At 32.4% G+C, this 20518-nt stretch overlaps 1 protein-coding gene across 1 annotated transcript; it reads right to left on the minus strand.

The window, feature by feature from the left end:
• Positions 1–346: 346 nt before the first annotated feature.
• Positions 347–20359, minus strand: LOC111712219 (isocitrate dehydrogenase [NADP]). Its single transcript, XM_023486776.1, has 26 exons — positions 20089–20359; positions 18329–18435; positions 18004–18043; positions 16957–16990; positions 15818–15911; positions 13525–13616; positions 13087–13180; positions 12567–12614; positions 11962–12067; positions 10874–10998; positions 10579–10674; positions 9782–9907; positions 9337–9385; positions 9040–9137; positions 8787–8840; positions 8025–8171; positions 6142–6219; positions 5575–5675; positions 5109–5248; positions 4732–4831; positions 4119–4236; positions 3528–3584; positions 3240–3307; positions 2235–2321; positions 1550–1611; positions 347–738 (listed from the first exon to the last, which is right to left on the minus strand). The coding sequence occupies exons 1-26, from the start codon at positions 20123–20125 to the stop codon at positions 653–655; spliced, it is 2244 nt and encodes a 747-aa protein (XP_023342544.1). The 5' UTR covers positions 20126–20359; the 3' UTR covers positions 347–652.
• Between the last annotated feature and the right edge of the window lie 159 nt (positions 20360–20518).

Raw genomic sequence — 20518 nt, forward strand, 5'->3', positions numbered from 1 at the left:
CTTTTTTAACAAAACACATTTTTAATTTTTTTTGCTTATACAAGAATGAGTCTGACAAAAATTAGATTGGCAAAATTTAATAATATCCTCTCGATAGAAAATCTGCAAAAAATCCACATCAAAATTAAAATCTTCAATACTGTACGGTTTTGAAATCTTTAATATTGTGAAAGACGAAATTTTAAAAAATATCCAGCATTTCCATCTTTTAAAGCTATGCACTGCTGGTCAATTTGTTTCGCGGTTCTTTTTATTAATTGAACGATTTTTATATGAAATTTGGGAGAAAAACAAATTTTTCACGTGATATTTCCTTAAAACTAACAAACAAATCCCAGCAAGAAAATTTAAACTAATTAAAATATATTTTATTTTAAGTAAAAAGCTATTTCATTCTAACATTGAAACCGGTAAAAATTCATTAAATCACAGTTTTAGATTAATTAATTGAAAATCTTTATTCATTTTTATAAAACATTAAACTATGTGTAAAAATAACCTGCATAAAAATACAAAAAAAACATTATTAATAAAAATATCAAATATTCTATAGGAAAACACTTCTTATCAAAATCAATCATTGAACTAATCAATTTACATAAATGCAATGTTTTAAAACTACTTCTCCATATCTACGTTATAGGTTAGAGCGTCAGTAGGTATCAATAATTTGGTTTAGAACAGAGCAGGGACGCATTGCAGCCTCGGCCTTTGCATCATCAGGCTTGTAATATCCACCTAGAATATACAGATTACAGACAGTTTATAACAGATAACAGTTACTGATTAAAACAGTTAAAAGATTAGATTTACTCTCAATGCCATTATGGATAATTTTACTTTAAAATATAAAATGGTTTTTAATTATGAATATTAAATATAAAACTAATCTTATAAGAAAGAGAATCTTGACTCTCTTGACAGAAAAGATTCAAAGCAAACAAAAACTGAATTCTGACAACAATTGAAATATTTAAGATGTAACAGAACAACTGCGTATTTATTTTAGAAATTATTATTTACATATCACGCGAGATCATCCTTGCATGTATATTATTGTTAAGAAAACGTTCAGATGTTTAGGCTACTGTGAACATTGACGTATATGTGTACTTTCTACAGATGATCAATAATATATGTAACTATGTAACTGTTTGTAAACTCGATCGGTAATCTTGAAAACTGGATAATTTAAAATATCCCAGAAGTTGTTCTCATTGAGTTATCTCAATGGTCAATATTCAAATGTGAACGCACTCTATACGCTTTGAACAATAACATTTTAATTCGTAGTGTAAAGTATAAATGTATACATTGATGTGGTCAGAATAACATCGAATACAAAAAACTTTGGCGCAAAACTAAAAGTTAATAATATTTTTGCAATATTACGGTGTGATTGTGAACTTAAAATATTTTTTCACACTAAGTGGTAAAAACATTAAACTAGATTATTTACTTTTCACAATTTATTTTTTTTCCGATTAAAATCTATTTTGGTTAAAACGTAGTATTCAAAACTTAAAAAAAATGTTAAATAATATTTTACCGATATCAACTTGTGTTCCCTGGCAGGATATTAACTCCTTACTGATAGTTTCCTCGTTCTCCCTGGACAAAACAGAATATAATATAAATTTATGAACTGTTGAGCATATCCGTCCTACCTGAGCTGTTGAGCTTATCCGTCCTACCTGAGCTGTTGAACCTATTTGTCCTAACTGAACTGTTGAGCATATCCGTCCTACCTGAGCTGTTGAGCATATCCGTACCTGAGCTGATAAGCTTATCCGTCCTCCTGAGCTGTAGAGCTTATCCGTCCTAACTCTGTTGAGCTTATTCGTCCTACCTGAGCTGTTAAGCTTATTCCGCCTACCTGAGCTGTTGAGCGTATCCGTCCTATCTGAGCTGTCGAGCTTATCCGTCCTAACTCTGTTTAGCTTATCCGTCCTACCTTTGCTGTTGAGCTTATCCGTTCTACCTGAGCTGTTGATATTGTCCGTCCAACCATAGCTATCGAGTTTATCCGTCCTACCTGACCTTTTGAGCTTATCCGTTCTTCCTGAGCTGTTGAGTTTCTTTGTCCTACCTGAGCTGTTCAGCTTGTTCGTCCTACTAGAGCTATTGAGCTTATCCTTCCTACCTGAGCTGTTGAGCTTATCCGTCCTATCTGAGGTATTGAGCTTAGTAATAGTTATCCACCCTACCTAAGCTATTGAGATTAACCGTCCTACCTGAGCTGTTGAGCTAATTGATTCCAAGAAGGATCCTTAGCAGCCAGAGCTTGAGCCCAGTATAGACCCAGATAATAGTTACTCAATCTTAATCAAATTTGAATTGTTTAAAAAATTCGACATGGCGCTACATTTAGATTTTATAAAAATATTACGCACTTTATCATTCATGCCCTCTTCATGGTAAATTCTTTTATTATAACAATGTCATAAAGTATTCATCGTGATATAATTTTAAATTATCTGTACTCTGTACATCATAGTGCTAAAGATCGCAACAAAATAAAAAAGACTTAAATCTTCTCGACAAAATGAAAATTTCTGTCCAAAAACTGCGAAACAAAAGAATCGTGAACTGTCAAATATTTATCATAAAAATATATTTCTTTTATAAATATTAAGATTATTAAAATGTTTGTCATAAATGGGTTGAACGGTCACCACAAATTCTAGTTTTTTTGTAATCCATCTTTATATATACTATGCTTGTCTAGTTGTCTGTTTGTTTGTATCTAATAAACGTCAAAACGGCTAAACCGATCGGGGCCCAAATTTTGTGTGGGACCTCACATGACCCCGAGGAAGGTTTATGGATGATTATCTTAAAAATTAGCCTCCAACAATATACGATTTTCATTCAATATTGAAAATCCGCGAATGTTTTTTTCAAAAAATCCTGGAACTTTTTTAGTTTTTGTCTTTCAATGTATAGTATACATAAGAGAACTTGTTCACAATTGAAATAGAAGATGGGGGCGAAGCGCCCTGAAAGCCTAGTAGACTATATCTTAGCAATTTGTTGATGTCGCAGATCTTTAACATTTCAAACTATGAATTCTGTTAAATCAAATATCAAGATTGAAATATCAAAAGTTCACACTTTCAAATAGCTGAGCCATATATAGGGATTCCTTTGGCTAATCATTCAGATAATCAGATAATAGAGTTTATTGCGAGCGTTGAATTATTTTACCAATTTTTATTGTAAATAAAATTTGTAACAACCTGTTGTCTATCTCCCCACTCTTCCTTCCTGGGGACTTGTTGTTCTCCAACCATACTCCAACCGCCTCCTATGGATAATTTTGATGACCAATCAATCAATCATTCCATTAAGCTTATAAGTATTTCATCAAATTTTAATAATCTTTTCTACTAAGGCAACATTACCAGCAACAAATCTATATTAGAATTCTAACCATAAAAAAAAACAATCTAAGGTAGTTCTCATCATTATTAAATTGCAAACCCGCGAGGATTGAAGAAACAACTACCGTTAACCAAAATTCTTACCATTAGGCAGTCTCCTAAGAGGTTTGCTTTAGCGTTATTAGTCTTCGCTCCTAGTTCCTGAAAGTGTGTGACCCATAAAACATCATAATATGTGAATATTTTCCAACGTCGTCTTTAATTTGTAGCCAACATTTGCTGAATATAAAACATATGGTGAAATGATTGAATCATGATTATTACTAAATGCTTTTAACAATTAATTATTTTTGAATCAACATCTAATAAAGAAACGAAGTAAATTCCCTTTCTCAGGAATTATACCGGGGCAATTTTCTTGCGCGTCTATTATGTATGTAGATATACCCAAGTAGGTTTCTAGGATGATCTTAACTTTTCTAAATTGAATACTGATAAGAATAATATCGAGGAAAACAAGTCTACCATCGATCTGAAGAAATAAAGGCTGAGCCCCCATTAAAAACGTCAAATGACGAAAATAACTGGTCAAATGATTTTAAAGTGAACAGCCGACGTTACTTTTTGAAAGAAAAACTTTCCTTAAATTATGTTAACGTTTTGAATGATTAAATAAAAATAGAACAACGACATGGATGGTAACAAGGTGCCGGTGCAGCGCATCACGAATTTTACCTGGAAGGCTATGGCAGTAGCCAAGTATTCTCCCAATGAATCCCAACGAAGATGATTCTCCTTAATGAATTGTTCCACGTGTTTAGGAGCTGAACCTCCTGCACCAGTCTCAAGTAATCTAATCAAATTATTTTTTATAAATACATCATTGATTTAATCTCAACCATCAAGGGTATGAATTTTCTTGGAAAATATTTCCTCCTCTTCCCCAATACGTGAAAAAGATACAAAGAAAAATGTTTGCTGTAGTTTTGGCTTATCAGGAAAAATAAAGGATTTAAAGAGAAAAGTAAATGAATTTGAGGGAAAAGAGGATTAACTTGCAGCTTGCTACTTGTTAGTGAATGTCAAATACCCCCCCCCCAAAAAAAAGAGAAAATTCTTCAAAAATCAATTTAAATGCATACCTTAGAATAAATTAATTGTATAACCTGACTTCTTAATATGAAGAAAAAAATTCTTGGTTGCAAAAACAAGTAAAAACTAATTGGCTTAAGCTTAAACTTAAAAAATGCACGAAAAATAAACGGTTTTACTAAATATTTTTTAAAAACGTAGAACAACATAAATCCAATCTAAAATTGACAAAAGTAGAAAAAGTTTATCCACCAACCTTCCTCCTGCTAGGAGAGGAACTATACTTAGCATCTTAGCTGATGTTCCCAGCTCAATAATAGGGAACAAATCTGTCAGATAATCACGCAGTACGTTCCCTGCAGCAAATTACAAGATTAGCCTTGAAACGGAAAATATTAGCTCAGAATTGAAACTGCCTTTCCGTTTAGGAAACATTATATAGCTCACAACATAGATTTGAATAACATTAAATCTAACTAGATTTCACAATTCACATTGTTTATTCTTAACTGATATGAATTTATTGATGGCGAATAAAAGAAACAAATTAATTTAAAAAAGAAACAAGTTTGATATTCTATAACGATTGACATTAGACATGCACAAAGCGCAGCTAATTTTTAAGATGTATACCTGTTACACTGATGGTATCTAGCCCCGCCCTGGCCCTGCTGCAGGATTCCTTCATCGCCTCCACGGGTGTGGCAAAGCTGATCTCTAGTCCTGTTGTATCAAGCTCCAGAAGATACTTGCTCGCTAGATCAACCAGGTTCCTTTATATCAACACTTATTCTAGGGATTAGTAAACCATCCTCCACCCTTAGAACCCATGATTTCCCAATCGACTGCTATAGAAGTTAGTTTACTGCCCCATGGGATAAAAAAAAGTAAACAAGACACTACACTTTGCGAAGTTAAGAAACGTGTATTTCCATCTGAGAAGAAAATATAATTTTACCAAAGACCAGAAATTTATAAATAAAGAATTTACTTTAACAGTATGTGATGTCATCAACCATTGGGCAAAAAAAAAAACTACACTTATATGATCAAAAAACGTTAATCTCCAAAGAGAAATCATATTAATTGAACAAATCACCTGTCATGGGCTCTAGCAGGATCCAACCAGAATATAGCTTTAGTATTGGATGCTCTGGCTCTAGAAACAGCTAATCCAACCCAATCCTTGATCGGAGCGTTCTACAAACAGTTTTCATTTATCTTATATAGTAAAATTCTCTTAACTGCACCAGAAGGGATTTTTAACCATATTAACAAAATATTACACATAGAAAGCAATGATTAACTTTAAAAATTATAAATTAAGATAATGAAATGCGCAAATGTAGTTCTAAAATGTATCATGGGATTAACCGCAAATAATATATTTCACTCAAATGTCGTCTTCCTTTCAAATTATCAAACAATCAATGTTCATTCGATAACGCAGATAATTTGAATGTTTTTTTAATCAAAATACAGTAATGTTCATCAGAAAGTGCTATATGGTTGTATTTGATGTCTAGCATTGTGTTGAAATGGTTTAAACACTTGGGAAGATGAACTGTCGCAGTGGAGGATGAAGATGGAAAAATTTTAAGAAACTGTTTCGTATACATTTTATTTTTGCCATAATTTATTTTCATTAAAACATAATAATACAAACCTTAGTTTGACACATTCTCCAGATATCTCCAGTCTCTACTGTATGGGAGAACACAGGTTTCCCACTACCGTCAACAACCTAGAGCAATCAGGACTTCAATATTTTAAATATAATCTTAACAATTAATTATCAAAAATGTTTCCTTCTGTTTGAAATGCGCAGCAAACCCGATAATTGTCTTCCAATTATAATTAGTCCATCTGTTCTATTTTGTTAAATATACTTATTTTTCTCTTTCTGTACTATCAATATTATTATTATCATTATTTGACAACCTATCATTCAGTGGTACATTATAGTTCATTAATCAATACTCAGTTTGAGGCCAACTAGTGAGTCACATGTTTTAAAGACAAAATGAGATTATTCATTAAAATTGTGTTTCAATCGAATATTTAACATGATTACCTCAAATCATGCGACTTACTTAAATTTCGCTATAAAATATGGGAAAAGATATCTGCGTTATGTGATATCAATTACATGGTAAGAATTGAATTACGTCAATTCCTGTTAACTTTGTAACCAAAGCTATTGAATAAAGTTAGTTGATTGAGACTCTTTTTTTGATTACTTATCAGAAGCCTAAGTTAGCTTGGAAGACAGCTTTAGTTCTCGTTGAAACATACGAGCAGAGATCTTTGCTCGTTGATTTAGCATTGAATCTATAGTAAGCTTGAAATAGAGCTTTAATTATACAGGTTGAGAAATTGCCTGTTAGCAATTTCATTAGAAAGTGTGTCCCTTAGAACCGGGAAGTTAAGCCTCGGTGAGAAATTGCCTGTGAGAAATTTCACTGGACTGTGTGTCCATTAGAACCAGTGAGTTAAGCCTGGTTGAGAAATTGCCTGTTAGCAATTTCATTGGACTGTATGTCCTTCAGAACCAGGGAGTTAAGCCTGGTTGAGAAATTGCAAGTGTAGCAATTTCATTGGACTGTGTGGCGTTCCGAACTAGGGAGACTTGGACTGTGTAGTGTGTGTCCTTTAAAATTGGGGAATTTAGCCTGGTTGAGATATTGCCTTGTTGGCATTAAGAATCGAAGTGTTGGTCCTAGTTGATTTTGGTAACGAATAGACCTGGATAGATACGTTTCGAATAAATTGTTATGGAGTAGGTATTCGCTACGCCCTTAAAAGCTTTGTCTGCTCAAGTATGAATAATGTATCAATGTTTCTAATATTTTGAAACCACAACTGATTTTTTTCAATGTTGATTTACTATAAAAGTTACTTGCGCATTTCTAATGTAGAACAACATATTGGAATCATTAGAATATAAACACTTTTAAACCTTTAAAAACGAAACATCTTCATCATTATTTATCGCATAAAGGTTTCAAGGGTACCGTTGTGAATCAGGAAATGTCATCTTTGTAATGAGGTTCACTTGATATTACGCTTACAGTCCCTTTAAGATAAATTTAATTTTTAATTGGGTTGGTTTCGAGAAATGATATATTAAGAATGTCACTTTTAAAAATGTTCTAGTTCATACATCTAAGAATGTAAATGTATGTATACTTTCAGAAATCATTCTTCCAGTATGTTAGAAACGTTTGTAGGGATCGCAAATATTTTTGTTTGAAGATTTTTTACTTTCTTTGCTAAATTGAAAAAATAGATGACTTGAAGTTGGAAATAAATGATTTTTGGGTAAAAAGTAGATATCAAAAGAGGGAAAACGTTCCAGTTTTTGTCAAATTTCTAATTTATTCAGGATTGGCTATAAGCCCCCAACCCCCGTTCTTTGAATCAGCGGAGTTTTCAGAGGGTTTTCAGTCTTTAACGGATAACGACCATAAAATGAGAAAAATCTTGTATACGACCCTGCTCCTTGGGGTTGGAAATAGGTAAATCTTTGAAATGTATTATGGAGTTTACCTCTACAACACCATCTCCTTGTATCTCGAAGGTTTTATCATGACTTCCGTACTCCTCAGCTTTCTTAGCCATCAGTCCAATATTTGACACGTGACCCATCGTGGTCCAATCAAACTGACCGTTGGCTACACAGTCAGCAATGCAAGCCTGAAGAGGAAAAATTATTAGTTTTATCGTATTCAATCGGTATATTTGGATTCAGGGGCGAGATAATTAGGAAAATCCCCTTCCCACAATATATACCGTTAAATACATACATATTTATTCAATTTTATATCTGTTTTTTAGGATTGCATAATTTCTTCAACAAGAGTGGGAGGGTGTACAGGTTTCTCGAGCCACTCTGGCCACTCAATGGTATGTAAACGAATTTTTTTTCAAAGATCATTTCATTTCATTATTTTAGAATATTCTTAATAACATACAATACATCCACAAACTGATATCTAAGAATATCCACTGAAAAGTAAAAAAAAAATTAAACCCCTAAAAGGATCGAAACAGATGGATTTTTGTTTACTGTCTTAAATGAAGTCTTTTTATGATTTGACTAAATAAAATCTCTAAGAAACGTACACAAGTGTACAGATGAATGTAAGGGTGAAAAACAGATTCGGTATAAAGTCGTCTTTAAAGTCTCATCCTTTTTGGGTAACACTGTAAACAAACAAATTTTTGTATCATAAGGGGTAAAAACAAATCTGCATTTTACTCCTAAATTTTTTAATCAGGTTAAATGATCACGATTGTGTAAATATATACCTGGTACATAGTGGCATAGCTTCTATCAGGGATTAGACACTTCACCTCCTCTAACTAAACATAAATAATCAGAAAGATATCCAAATCCATGTCTTGGAGAACCCATACATTAAATATATATTTTCATTAAAAACCGTTAATAAATCTGGTTCTAGTTTACCAACAAATCCAAAAGTCACAAGGTGAAGGAAAAACAAATTTTCCAACCATCAAAGCTAAGCATATCAAACCCAGAGTCCCTCATCGTTTTTACCTTATCATCTTTGTTCCACATTGCACCACCATCGCGCACTACACAGGGCATACTAGCGTCAATAATAACATCGCTGGGAACATGAAGGTTCGTGATTCCTGAGTTAAATAATTAATTTTAGAAGGAAGTCGGTGTAAAAAAGCGCAATTTTAGTCAATTACATGCAACACCTACAGCAAACTAATTAAATTTTAATCTTTTGTTAAAAATAAGTGACCTTCAAAGGCTCAATTGACCCTACAAACCTGGCCCATCCCTTCACCATAGATAATAGATATATTTGCTTTATTAACCAACCTTTACTAGAATCCACCATAGCTAACTTTGGTCTAGTAGAATACACGGCCTAAATAAATTAAATACAATATTATCGCACTTCACACTTCTCACAATGCACCTTATTATTTTCAACTAATTACCCAACGTTGGCATTGGTTTCTTTGGTTATAACATATAGTTTAATATGGGATAGAGGTGTTCAGATGAGGGGGTGGACAAGTCTAATAGAATGAGAGCTTTCCCTAGAATTCTAAATATTATTTTCAGGGTTCACTTTAAACAAGAAAATTATTTTATAAAAGGGGGGGGGGGGGTAAACTTTGAAACTTTCTTCTACCGACACTATAGACAGCCTCTAAAAAATGTATACACACTTTTTATTTTTCATATTCGTGAATACTTTTGGCATAAACTTATCGATAAGATGTTGAATTTATGACATTATAATTAGCTATATATATACCTGGATATCTGCTTCAACTTCTCCCTGTTTAGGATTTCCCTTGATTTTCTCGTAAATATCACCCAACCCGTTGTTTACATTTACACCCAGCTCAGCAAACAGTTCACCATGCTTAGCGAACACATCCTAAATACATGAACATGAACATATCCTAAATACATACATGAACATATCCTAAATACATAAACATGAACATATTCTAAATACATGAACATGAACATATCCTAAATACATGAACAATGAACATGAATAAATCCTAAATACATGAACATGAACATAAATATGAACATGAACATGAACATATCCTAAATACATGAACATGAACATAAATATTAAAATGAACATGAACATTATAACATATACATGTAATGAACATAACCATGGAGCATGAACATAAACATAAACATAAACATAAACATAAACATAAACATGAACATGAACATGAACATGAACATGAACATGAACATGAACATGAACATGAACATGAACATGAACATGAATATGAACATGAACATCGAACGATGAACATAAACATGAACATAAAATAGTAAGTCACCTTTTTAATATTTAAATCGATTGATTACACTTGCTGTTTTATGTTCTCACTTGCAGATTCATGGAATAGGAGAGAAAGAAGGAAATTGACAGAATTCAACTCTTTTTTTTTTAAAAAACACACATTTTTCTTCTTGTTAATACGATAAATGTTAACAGGGTTTCGTTTTGAATCGGAGACTGAACTCTGTAGAATGAAGTTTGAAACTGAAACTACGTCTATTAAAAACATTCTATCCTACCTTGTAAAATACTTTAACAGCATGCCCGAAGATGATTGGGTCGGATATCTTCATCATGGTGGCCTTCAGGTGCAGGGACATCATTAGATTACTCTCCTTCAAGTATATATTTATGTACATATAAATATAATATTATTCAAAGTAGAATGGGGAAGGCTTTGTGAAAAAAAATTAAATTATTCTGAAATTTTCCATTTTTTTTTCATTTATAAACCATTTTTTCACTTTTTTTAAAGTCCCATTTGTAGAAAATGATCAAGTATTCTCAAGCAAAATAACAAAAAAAACCTGATACCTTACAGTCAGTCATTTCCTTCTCAAAGAACTCGCACAATTTCTTCTTACTGATGAAAGAGGCATCAATCAACTCCCCAGCTTCAAGCTTTATCTCTTCCTTTAAAACCTTCTCCCCTCCAGCAGCTAGAAGTTTATTTATTAGTTATTTATACTTGAATACCTTCTCCCCTCCAGCAGCTAGAAGGTTATTTATACTTGAATACCTTCTCCCCTCCAGCAGCTAGAAGTTTATTTATTAGTTATTTATCCTTAAATACCTTCTCCCCTACAGCAGCTAGAAGATTATTTATTAGCTTTTTATTCTTGAATACCTTCGCCTCTCCAGCAACTAGAAGTTTTTTATTAATTCCTTATACTTGAATACCTTCTCCCCTACATACAGCAGCTAGAAGATTATTTATTAGTTCCTTATAATTGAATACCTTCTCCCCTCCAGCAGCTGTAAGGTTATTTATCTTCTATATAATAAAGCTCTTCGCTCAAATATATATATATATATGTTAGCTATAACTGGCCAATCGACTGAACTAAATTGGCTGAACTTTATTTTAGAGAATCAATTGAGATCCAGGAGGTAATATAGGCTAAACAAATTTAATTCGACGGGCAACGCCAGGTACTTTAGCTAATAATTTTATTAGAAAAATACAAAGTAATGTATCAAGAAAATAAATGCTTTGTCGGATAAGTATCACAACAACTTTAATTACAGATTATAGCGATACCATACAAGTTTTTAATATAAGTAATCACTTCCCTGGAACGAGGACCAGGGGAGTATATTATAACTTATTTTTTTCTCTCCAAATTGTCAAAATTAGTTAGTTGTACTATTTAATAGCACTGCTTAGGATCCATTAATTTTGCTTCCGATGTGGATCCTGGATCCGCACTTGAAAAATGGATCCGGATCCAGGTCATGATTATCTCTTTTCAGATTTTGGTTTTGTGAGTAAAAGAATTTTTTTTTGCAGTTTTTGATAGATATTTTGCCCATTGGGTCTAGATCCGTGGGTCCGCACATTTTTGCGGATTCGGATCCTAAGCACTGTTTAATAGAGTTCAAACTTCCAGTATTATGATCACCTGGTTTAAAGACGACTTTCAATGATCCAGGAGAGCTCATGATATGAGATTGCTCCGACCCATAGAAATCCCCTTCCGTCATATGGGCAACATGAGTCTTGTTGGTCTTAAAGATATTTCTAAATTATTATCTATTTCTATTTTTTTCATAATTTCATAGTTCATTAATTTAAGACTTGGAAATTTAAAGATAATATACGGAGTCCAGACTCTACGAGCACCAGACTAAGCGGAGTGGCAGAAATAAGACGACGACATTTTAACATTTAGTAGTTGTAAATTTGGTCAACTGTCATTAGAACTACCAAAAATTTACTTAAAATGAGCACCATGTTTTACCGCAAATCTTATCCGTAGTTTATATCGGAAGTTTACAGCACAGTAGGTCATATAGCATGGCATATGCCTTTCATAAAAAGAATGTCTTCTTCTAAATGATACCGTTAAAGTGTTTGTTAAGTTTTGATGCCGTGATATATTGTTAAGTAAAAACCTAAAATATCCAGAACAAATAATTTCAAAATATAATGGATCTTCTATTTAGTTATTAATTATAAGATTGATTATGAAATATATTCTCAATATTTTAAAAATACTTATCGCACCTTAGACCAAGGCTTCATGCCAGGACTTCTCTTTGTTTGCCTCTTGGCCTGAAATAGTATTATTTTACTTCTAAAATTGTGAAAAAGTAAGAAAATATGATTTAACAAATACATAGCATGATATAGTACACCTGTTAAACTTGATCCTCCTCTGTAGCTTGGTAAATAGTCATAGTTATTTTGTATATTTACAAAACATAAATCATAAATGAAATACTAAATTCTTTTAGCGTGAGAGAGCAAATTATTTAGAAATATTTAGGTATGAAAAAAATGAAGAAAAGTTAAATGATCAAAAAACAGGAATTATGAGAGAAACCACTCCACGAGAAGTGAATTCTAATTTACGACGTTTCATATCGATATCAACTATTGGACCTTAAAAATTTCAGGAATAATGCGTTTTATTCCTAAATTTTAGTTATCCGTGCCATGGGTTCCAACCACAACGATACCCCAGAAGAAATTAATTCTATTAAACCCCCCCCCTTCCCCATTCTTTTAAGCGTCTAAAGATCACCTGTTCTTTAACTGGTGGTGCACATCTTCTATCAGAGTTCCCCTCCCTAAGCACAGGGTTCACAGCACTTCCCAACACGGCGCCATATCTCTTACTTAACAATTTATATACTGATATAGATAGATAATAGATAATGATAGCCATAAAGGAAAAATATTGATTTAGAGTTAAAATTGCTATAAATATGTCAATTTAATGGGAGATCCTCATTTCAGTGTAAAAACCAATGTTACCATCCTCCCACCCTCTGCTGTCTAACTGTGATACAACCATTTAACCTAGTTGGAATAAATTGAGTTTCACGTATCCACCCACAACAAATTTATCTAATTAGTTTTTATTCTACGAAATCTAAATAAAATATATTTTATACAAAGGGCCCGGGGGGCTATGGGGTGCGTACTGCGTATGAAAGTGAAGGTCGTTCTAAAATCTTACTTAATCTCCTGTTCCTGCTGCGTGGTTGGGTTTTGAATAAAGTTTGGAACTTTATATCCCTTCCCTTGGAGCTCAGCAATAGCTTCAATCAGCTAATAATAATAATAATCATTAATCACTACTAACAATAGTTAATCAAGTTTAAAAGAAAAAAAAACCGGTATTCGAAAAGAATATCGATTTCGCTCTTTCCTTTATTTATTTGTCTCCAATGTAATTGTAGTAAGTTCATTACAACCAATTATCGCCAAAATATATTTTAGTTTTATATAAAGAACAATATCAAAGGTTTTGCCCTTGCATGCTTTTCCTGGGATATTTATGTAAAGAGGATACATTCTGATACATTTCAATCACTTTTCCTGGGATATTTATATCCGATACATTTCAATCACTTTTCCTGGGATATTTATATAAAGAGGATACATTCCGATACATTTCAATCGTTTTTCCTGGGATATTTATATAAAGAGGATACGTTCCGATACATTTCAGTCACTTTTCCTGGGATATTTATATAAAGAGGATACGTTCCCATACATTTAAATCATCACTTTTCCTGGGATATTTATATAAAGAGGATACATTCCGATACATTTCAATCATCACTTTTCCTGGGATATTTATATAAAGAGGATACATTCCGATACATTTCAATCATCATGTTTCCTGGGATATTTATATAAAGAGGATACATTCCGATACATTTCAATCATCACGTTTCCTGGGATATCTATATAAAGAGGATACATTCCGATAATCACTTTTCCTGGGATATTTATATAAAGAGGATACATTCCGATACATTTCAATCATCACTTTTCCTGGGATATTTATATGAAGAGGATACGTTCCGATACATTTCAATCACTTTGAATGTAAGTTTAGAGAAAAAGGTTGAACATTCCCCCAAATAAAAATATTCCATGGCATTTTTTTAGGAAAAATCGTCTTTTTATTCCAATTCGCGAAAGTATTGCCTTATATATCAAGTTAAAGGAACTAAAATTTTCTAATTTTTTTATCTTTCCGACCCAATATCGTAGACCTTTGATATTTCCAACTATGAATTCTGATAGATCAAATAATCTAAGTTGAAATATCAAAGGTTTACAACTACAAAGATGTAGGGATTAGAAAATTTGAGTTTGTTGCAAAATCTCAGTTCCTTTGGGAAATTTATATTCAAAATCTGTTTAATATGAAAGGAAAAAAGGCCAGTTTCGGTTTACTATTTACTCGAAATCAAATGAGATTTCCTAACTCATTAAAAAAAAATTTAAGATAATTTTTTTCAGAAGCATCGGATTATATTATCTCTTTTCGATTTTTCTAGAGTTTGATTCATATCTTAACGAGTTTTCGAGTTGCTTCGGTGTAATTTTTCTTATTTTCATGAAAAACCCTTAATGTTGATAAAGAATAAACCCTGAATGTTGATAAAAAATAAACCCTGATTGTTGATAACAAATAAACCCTGAATGTTGATAAAAAATAAACCCTGATTGTTGATAACAAATAAATCCTGAATGTTGATAAAAAAAATAAACCCTGATTGTTGATAAAAAATAAACCCTGAATGTTGATAAAAAATAAACCCTGAATGTTGACAAAAAAAATCCTGAAACCATGAATGTTGATAAAAAATAAACCCTGAATGTTGATAAAAAATAAACCCTGAATGTTGATAAAAATAATTCCTGAATGTTGATAAAAAAAAAAAACCCTGATTGTTGATAACAAATAAACCCTGAATGTTGATCAAAAATAAACCATGAATGTTGATAAAAAATAAACCATGAATGTTGACAAAAAAAATCCTGAATGTTGATAAAAAATAATCAAGTTTAATTACCGATGACACACGTAGAATTTTCAGCGGTAAAAAGTATTTACTACTTTTAGAATGGCTGTTACGCCTCTGATCTAGGAATCGGTAAGATGATAAAATACATTCTTCGGAAAATATCAATTAACTTAACGCATAAAAAGGCACAAAGTTTGGCAATCTGAAAACTTTAAATCGCACTCCCAAAATTATCTCCAAATCATTAAAATATAAAAAAATATATTGACAGCTTATTTTTTGTTTATAATTTATGAAATTTTGATTTAACAATTTGTTTAAATCGAAAAATCCCATTTTGCCACGTTTTAAAAGGTTTCTAAATAACATTTTTCAAACGATTTCTGAAGAAGTTTTAATTTATTATTTTAAGTTTTTCCCTGTACCACAAAATACTGTTCTTTTTTGCATTAATATATTTACATAAAATTGGTAAATATTTAATACCTGGGGAACTGAAGCACTTATGTTTGGAAGCTTGATAATATTACCCTCAGGAGTTTTAGCCAGCTCTCCCAACCAGGCCAGGTCATCAGACTGCCTAGATATCAAGGATGGTATTAAACCAGGCAAGGTCATTAGACTGCCTAGATATCAAGGATGGTATTAAACCAGGCCAGGTCATCAGACTGCCTGGATATCAAGGATGGTATTAAACCAGGACTATAATATCTACAAGTTTAGATGACCAAATATTTGTCGGGGTTGTAGACACAAGGAACTGCAGATCTGCGTAATTTCAAGTAAGCCTCCAATTTAAGAGTTGCATACCATTACCTAAATCAAACTATACTCTATGACCGTTTATATGATAAATAATGGGAAGGTATAATCGATGTTCTAGCTTGATAAGTTTGAATTTGCACAATTTCCTCTATTGTTTCCGAACCAGAAAATGCCTAAATCTTTTTCACAGAAACCACACTTGAAAATAACAATGAAATTGATGGATATCTCATACATTCTAATTAGACAAAATAGCGCCTAAATATTCCTCATGTTGGCACAAGGAACATGATAACTGCATATGCTTACGCACTGTACAGGAGTATATATTTTTTAAGAATTCAAGAATGATTTTTGAAGCTTTAAGGAAAGTCTACGGATTAATCTAATTCCTATTCAATATTCCATTTTGGTCATACTCTGCAGGAATAAGTTAAATAAAGGGATCAAGCATTGATCCTTAAATTTAAAAGTGCCCACATAGTATAGTGTATAAATTGATCAAGATCAAAAATATACACACAAAATTACTATTTTAAAAACAATTTGATTGTGATGCGTTTTAGTTCTGGGGCTGGACTACTTAATCTTTAAAGGAGTGACAACTGTGTTTCATTTTAAAGAAGATAACTTTTAATTAATTATTAGATTAAATCTTGTAAAGAGGTGTTGATTAACTTCTAATATTATAATAAGTTTCAGGAAAATAAGGAAGAGATGTCATACTGAATTTATATTTAATAAATCTATCGTTGATAACTTACTTTTCTTTTTTAAATTGACAAAAAAGAACATTTTTTACAAAAAAAACACACAGGGGGTAATGTTAAAGGAAAATATGTATCAGCCTGAAATACTACCTTTGCTCCTCAGAAAGGAAGTCAGGAAAGTTAGCTGCAAACATACAAATAATTATATATTTGTAATTTAAAATTACTTCCAGATAAAAATAGATAAATATAACCAAAATTAGTATTCATGATTAATTTCCAGAATCTTCATCTTCGTAGAGTAGGCTTTACATATTTCAAGATTTATTTCTCTATTAGAGTGACCAAAAGATGAGACTTCAGAGACGATTGTACGAAAAAAATACTGTCTGTTTCCTCACATACATGGTTCCCTACACCTCTAAACTTGATACTTTCTCCGGCAAATCTTGAAAAAATCAATTTAAAGAATATGGTTGAGACAGAAGACTTTATTCAACCTTGGGATCGTTGTATTTTAAGAGTTTCAAGTCGTCTTTATAGTCTCATCTATTATGGGTAACCCTGTATTATGATTCACTCACTGCTCACGCGAATTAACTCAGAAATCCACTATATACTGACCCTGAATACCCCAAATGGTTAAAATTCAGATTTCCGAGTTATAGCACTTTCTATCCATATTTTCTGAATAGTTATCTTTGTTTGTCTAAGTGTATTTTTGTCTGTTTGTTTGTTTGGTTTGGAAGTCCGATCATAAATTAGAAACAGACTGATTTGCCACAATTTTGGATTAAGGGAACTCGATAGAACCTTTGTTAAAAAATGTCATCGACACTTTCATAGGGACACTATAGCTTCCAGGCAAATCTGGGTTCCTAAACTAGTTTGAACATGAGTAGCAGGAGTTTCAGATTAGATTAGTTGGGAGAAATTCTTCATTTTTTTACATTTTAAAGGGAGTGATTGCGAAAAGTGAAAGGAGGTATATGCTTACAGCGAAAAATAATCACTTTTGATCGCTACTAATCTTACTTCTATCGGTTGCGTCTATAAGGAGAAAATTGTTAAAAACGACTTATACTAAAGAATGTAGCGTTCATACAAATTCAGAAAGTTGCAATATTCAACTCAGAGGAATAATTGGAGCATCCTGGTCCGTTATTTCTTTTTTTAATTCATATGATTATTAGTTTCCTAGAATACGCCCAGCCAAAGATATATCTTTCCTCAGAATCTGAAAATATGTTTTGAAAGGAATTATTTAAGTAATAGCAAGTGATTATTCAATTATTGAGATTAACAATTCATATTTTGGAGATATCGCTGTTACTCCTTTAAAGCGCTCGTCGTAGGCAAAGAAATTCACAAGTTATCAATTTTTAGACAAAGAAATGAGAGGCTTAAAGGCCGATAATCAGTTGATGGCATTTTTTAAATGGAGGTCCACTTATAATTACGTTTACAATTTCTTAATTATCTTGACATAATTTTGATCAATATAGGACTAATTGTTAATTACCTCTATTCCCATTGGTTTTGAAAACCTCTGGAATATTGGGAGAAGAGAGTAGGTTGCAAGCATTGGTGCTTCATCGGTGTAGGTGTAGATAATCTGAGACATTTTTACTAAAATAAACAAAAATATCTTATCAAAGCAAATTTAATTGACAAGTTTTGAATCAAATGATTTGTTTTAAGTTTCAGAAGTTTATACATACAAGAATTTTGAGGAGGAAAATAATATTTTGTCCTCTGGGGAAAATAATGAAAAATTGGCCATCAGACAAGTTTTTACAACCTTCAAGATACTAAAAAATTCATTTGTTTATCCCAAAGAATATTTATTTTCCCAATTCAACAAATAAAACCCTCAACAGAATTTTTTGCTCCGCGCAAATACATCTTTTTGAGGGTAAAAACATTTTTAAAATAAATGGGGAGAGGGGGGGGGGGTCAATAAAATATTCACCCCTGTATTGAATATAATGAAATTAAATTATAGTTAACTAGCTAAAGTGCCCGGTGTTGCCCGTGGAATTTTTAAAATCCAATTAAGGAAAAAAATTGATTTTTGTATGAACAAAATTTCTATTTGAAAAAAAATTTTAATTTTTTAGCCTTTGTTTCCCCTGGAGTACTTAACGGTTCCCTCGAGAAATGTCAGACCATTTGGTCCAGCCGTTTGGACGACTATAGATGACATACAAACAAATATATATGAACGAGAGCTATATGGATAAGTTTTCAAGCTAACACATATATGATTTAAATAATAAAATTCGTTTCTTATCACATTACTATTTCAAATCTTTAAATAAAACTTAATAACTGTGCATGAATTTTCCATTTTACAGATTTTTTCTTGTGGCCCTGGGCTATATGTTTTATATATATACAATTGACTCCAAAGTTCCATCATTTCCCCGATTGGACGATGAACCCTTATAAAAACTGTAACCATATCTATATATATTATAGTTCAGAGAGGGGCAAGGAGGGTAATGATTTTGCAATAAAATACCCCATTTGGTGCTGTCATGTACCCTGAAGTTCTTTTATTTAATAATTTCATAGAAATCGATTTTTTACGCTCTAGTAAAAAATTGGTGATTTCCTAGTATACGATTTTTAACCCCCCTCCTTCTCCTTCCAATTTTGTACATGCATCTCATGTTCAACACAAGGATTAAGTTGGTCATGTGGCTACAGCGCCCGGTTCCCCTAGCCTGTCCTAGCCGCAGAGTTAGGCCCCCTAGCCTGTCCTAGCCACAGCGCTCGGCCCAGAGAGTGGCTTAACCGAACCTAACCTTAAATATATACTAATTTAGTTGAAAATAGTTGAAATTGAAGGTCTGTCCTGGCCCCAACGTCCGGTAGCCTGTCCTAGCTGCAGCGCTCGGCCCAGAATTTGTCCTAGTCTATCCTAACCCTGAAATAATACGAAATAAATATTTTTTTGTTTAAAATAGTTGAAATCTAGGTCATGTACAAAACTAATAGGAGGGGCGGGGGTTCCAAAAATCGTATACTAGGACGGACCCAAAAAAATAATCTTATTTAATAAAATATCTGAGATTGCAATAACACATAAGGGAATGGAATTAACTTTAAAACCCATTAGCGGAGTAATTGCAAGAATGTTTTATAAAATAGGTCGATATTTTCCTCGAGAATATTTTTTTAGACACACCACCTTCAATTAATTATGCTATATGGAGTTCATAAAACACACGGTCAAAGTTGGACATGTGCAATGGTCAAAGCGCCCGGCCCACTTGCCTGTCCTAGCCACGGCGCTCGGCTCTCTAGACTGCATTGTTAAGTAATTTAACTACTTATCTCGGTCGCAAAAGATGTCTTTAATTAACAATTTCAGCATCTCGATTAACATTCATCATGTGGTGGATTTACATGGAATTTTAACAATTTAACAACGCCCTTGTAACAGAATCACTCACAAGCTTATTATATCAATTGAAATCGACTCGGGTCATAAAATTTTGAGCAACGAAACGAGCGCCACAAGTTGAATTTATCAACGCCCGATAGCAACCTGCAACAGGTCAGGTCACAGACAGACAGGTTCAAAGGTTGTGTACTTACGGTGAAGCGTACACTTTGAACCCATTTGAAACTTCTTCAGTTTAAAAATATAGTTTCTACGCAACTGAATCAGACTGGATTATTCGTTTTCCCTTTATATTTGAAA

The sequence above is a fragment of the Eurytemora carolleeae genome, unplaced genomic scaffold (assembly GCF_000591075.1).
Source record: "Eurytemora carolleeae unplaced genomic scaffold, Eaff_2.0 scaffold298, whole genome shotgun sequence".
NCBI lineage: Eukaryota > Metazoa > Arthropoda > Copepoda > Calanoida > Temoridae > Eurytemora > Eurytemora carolleeae.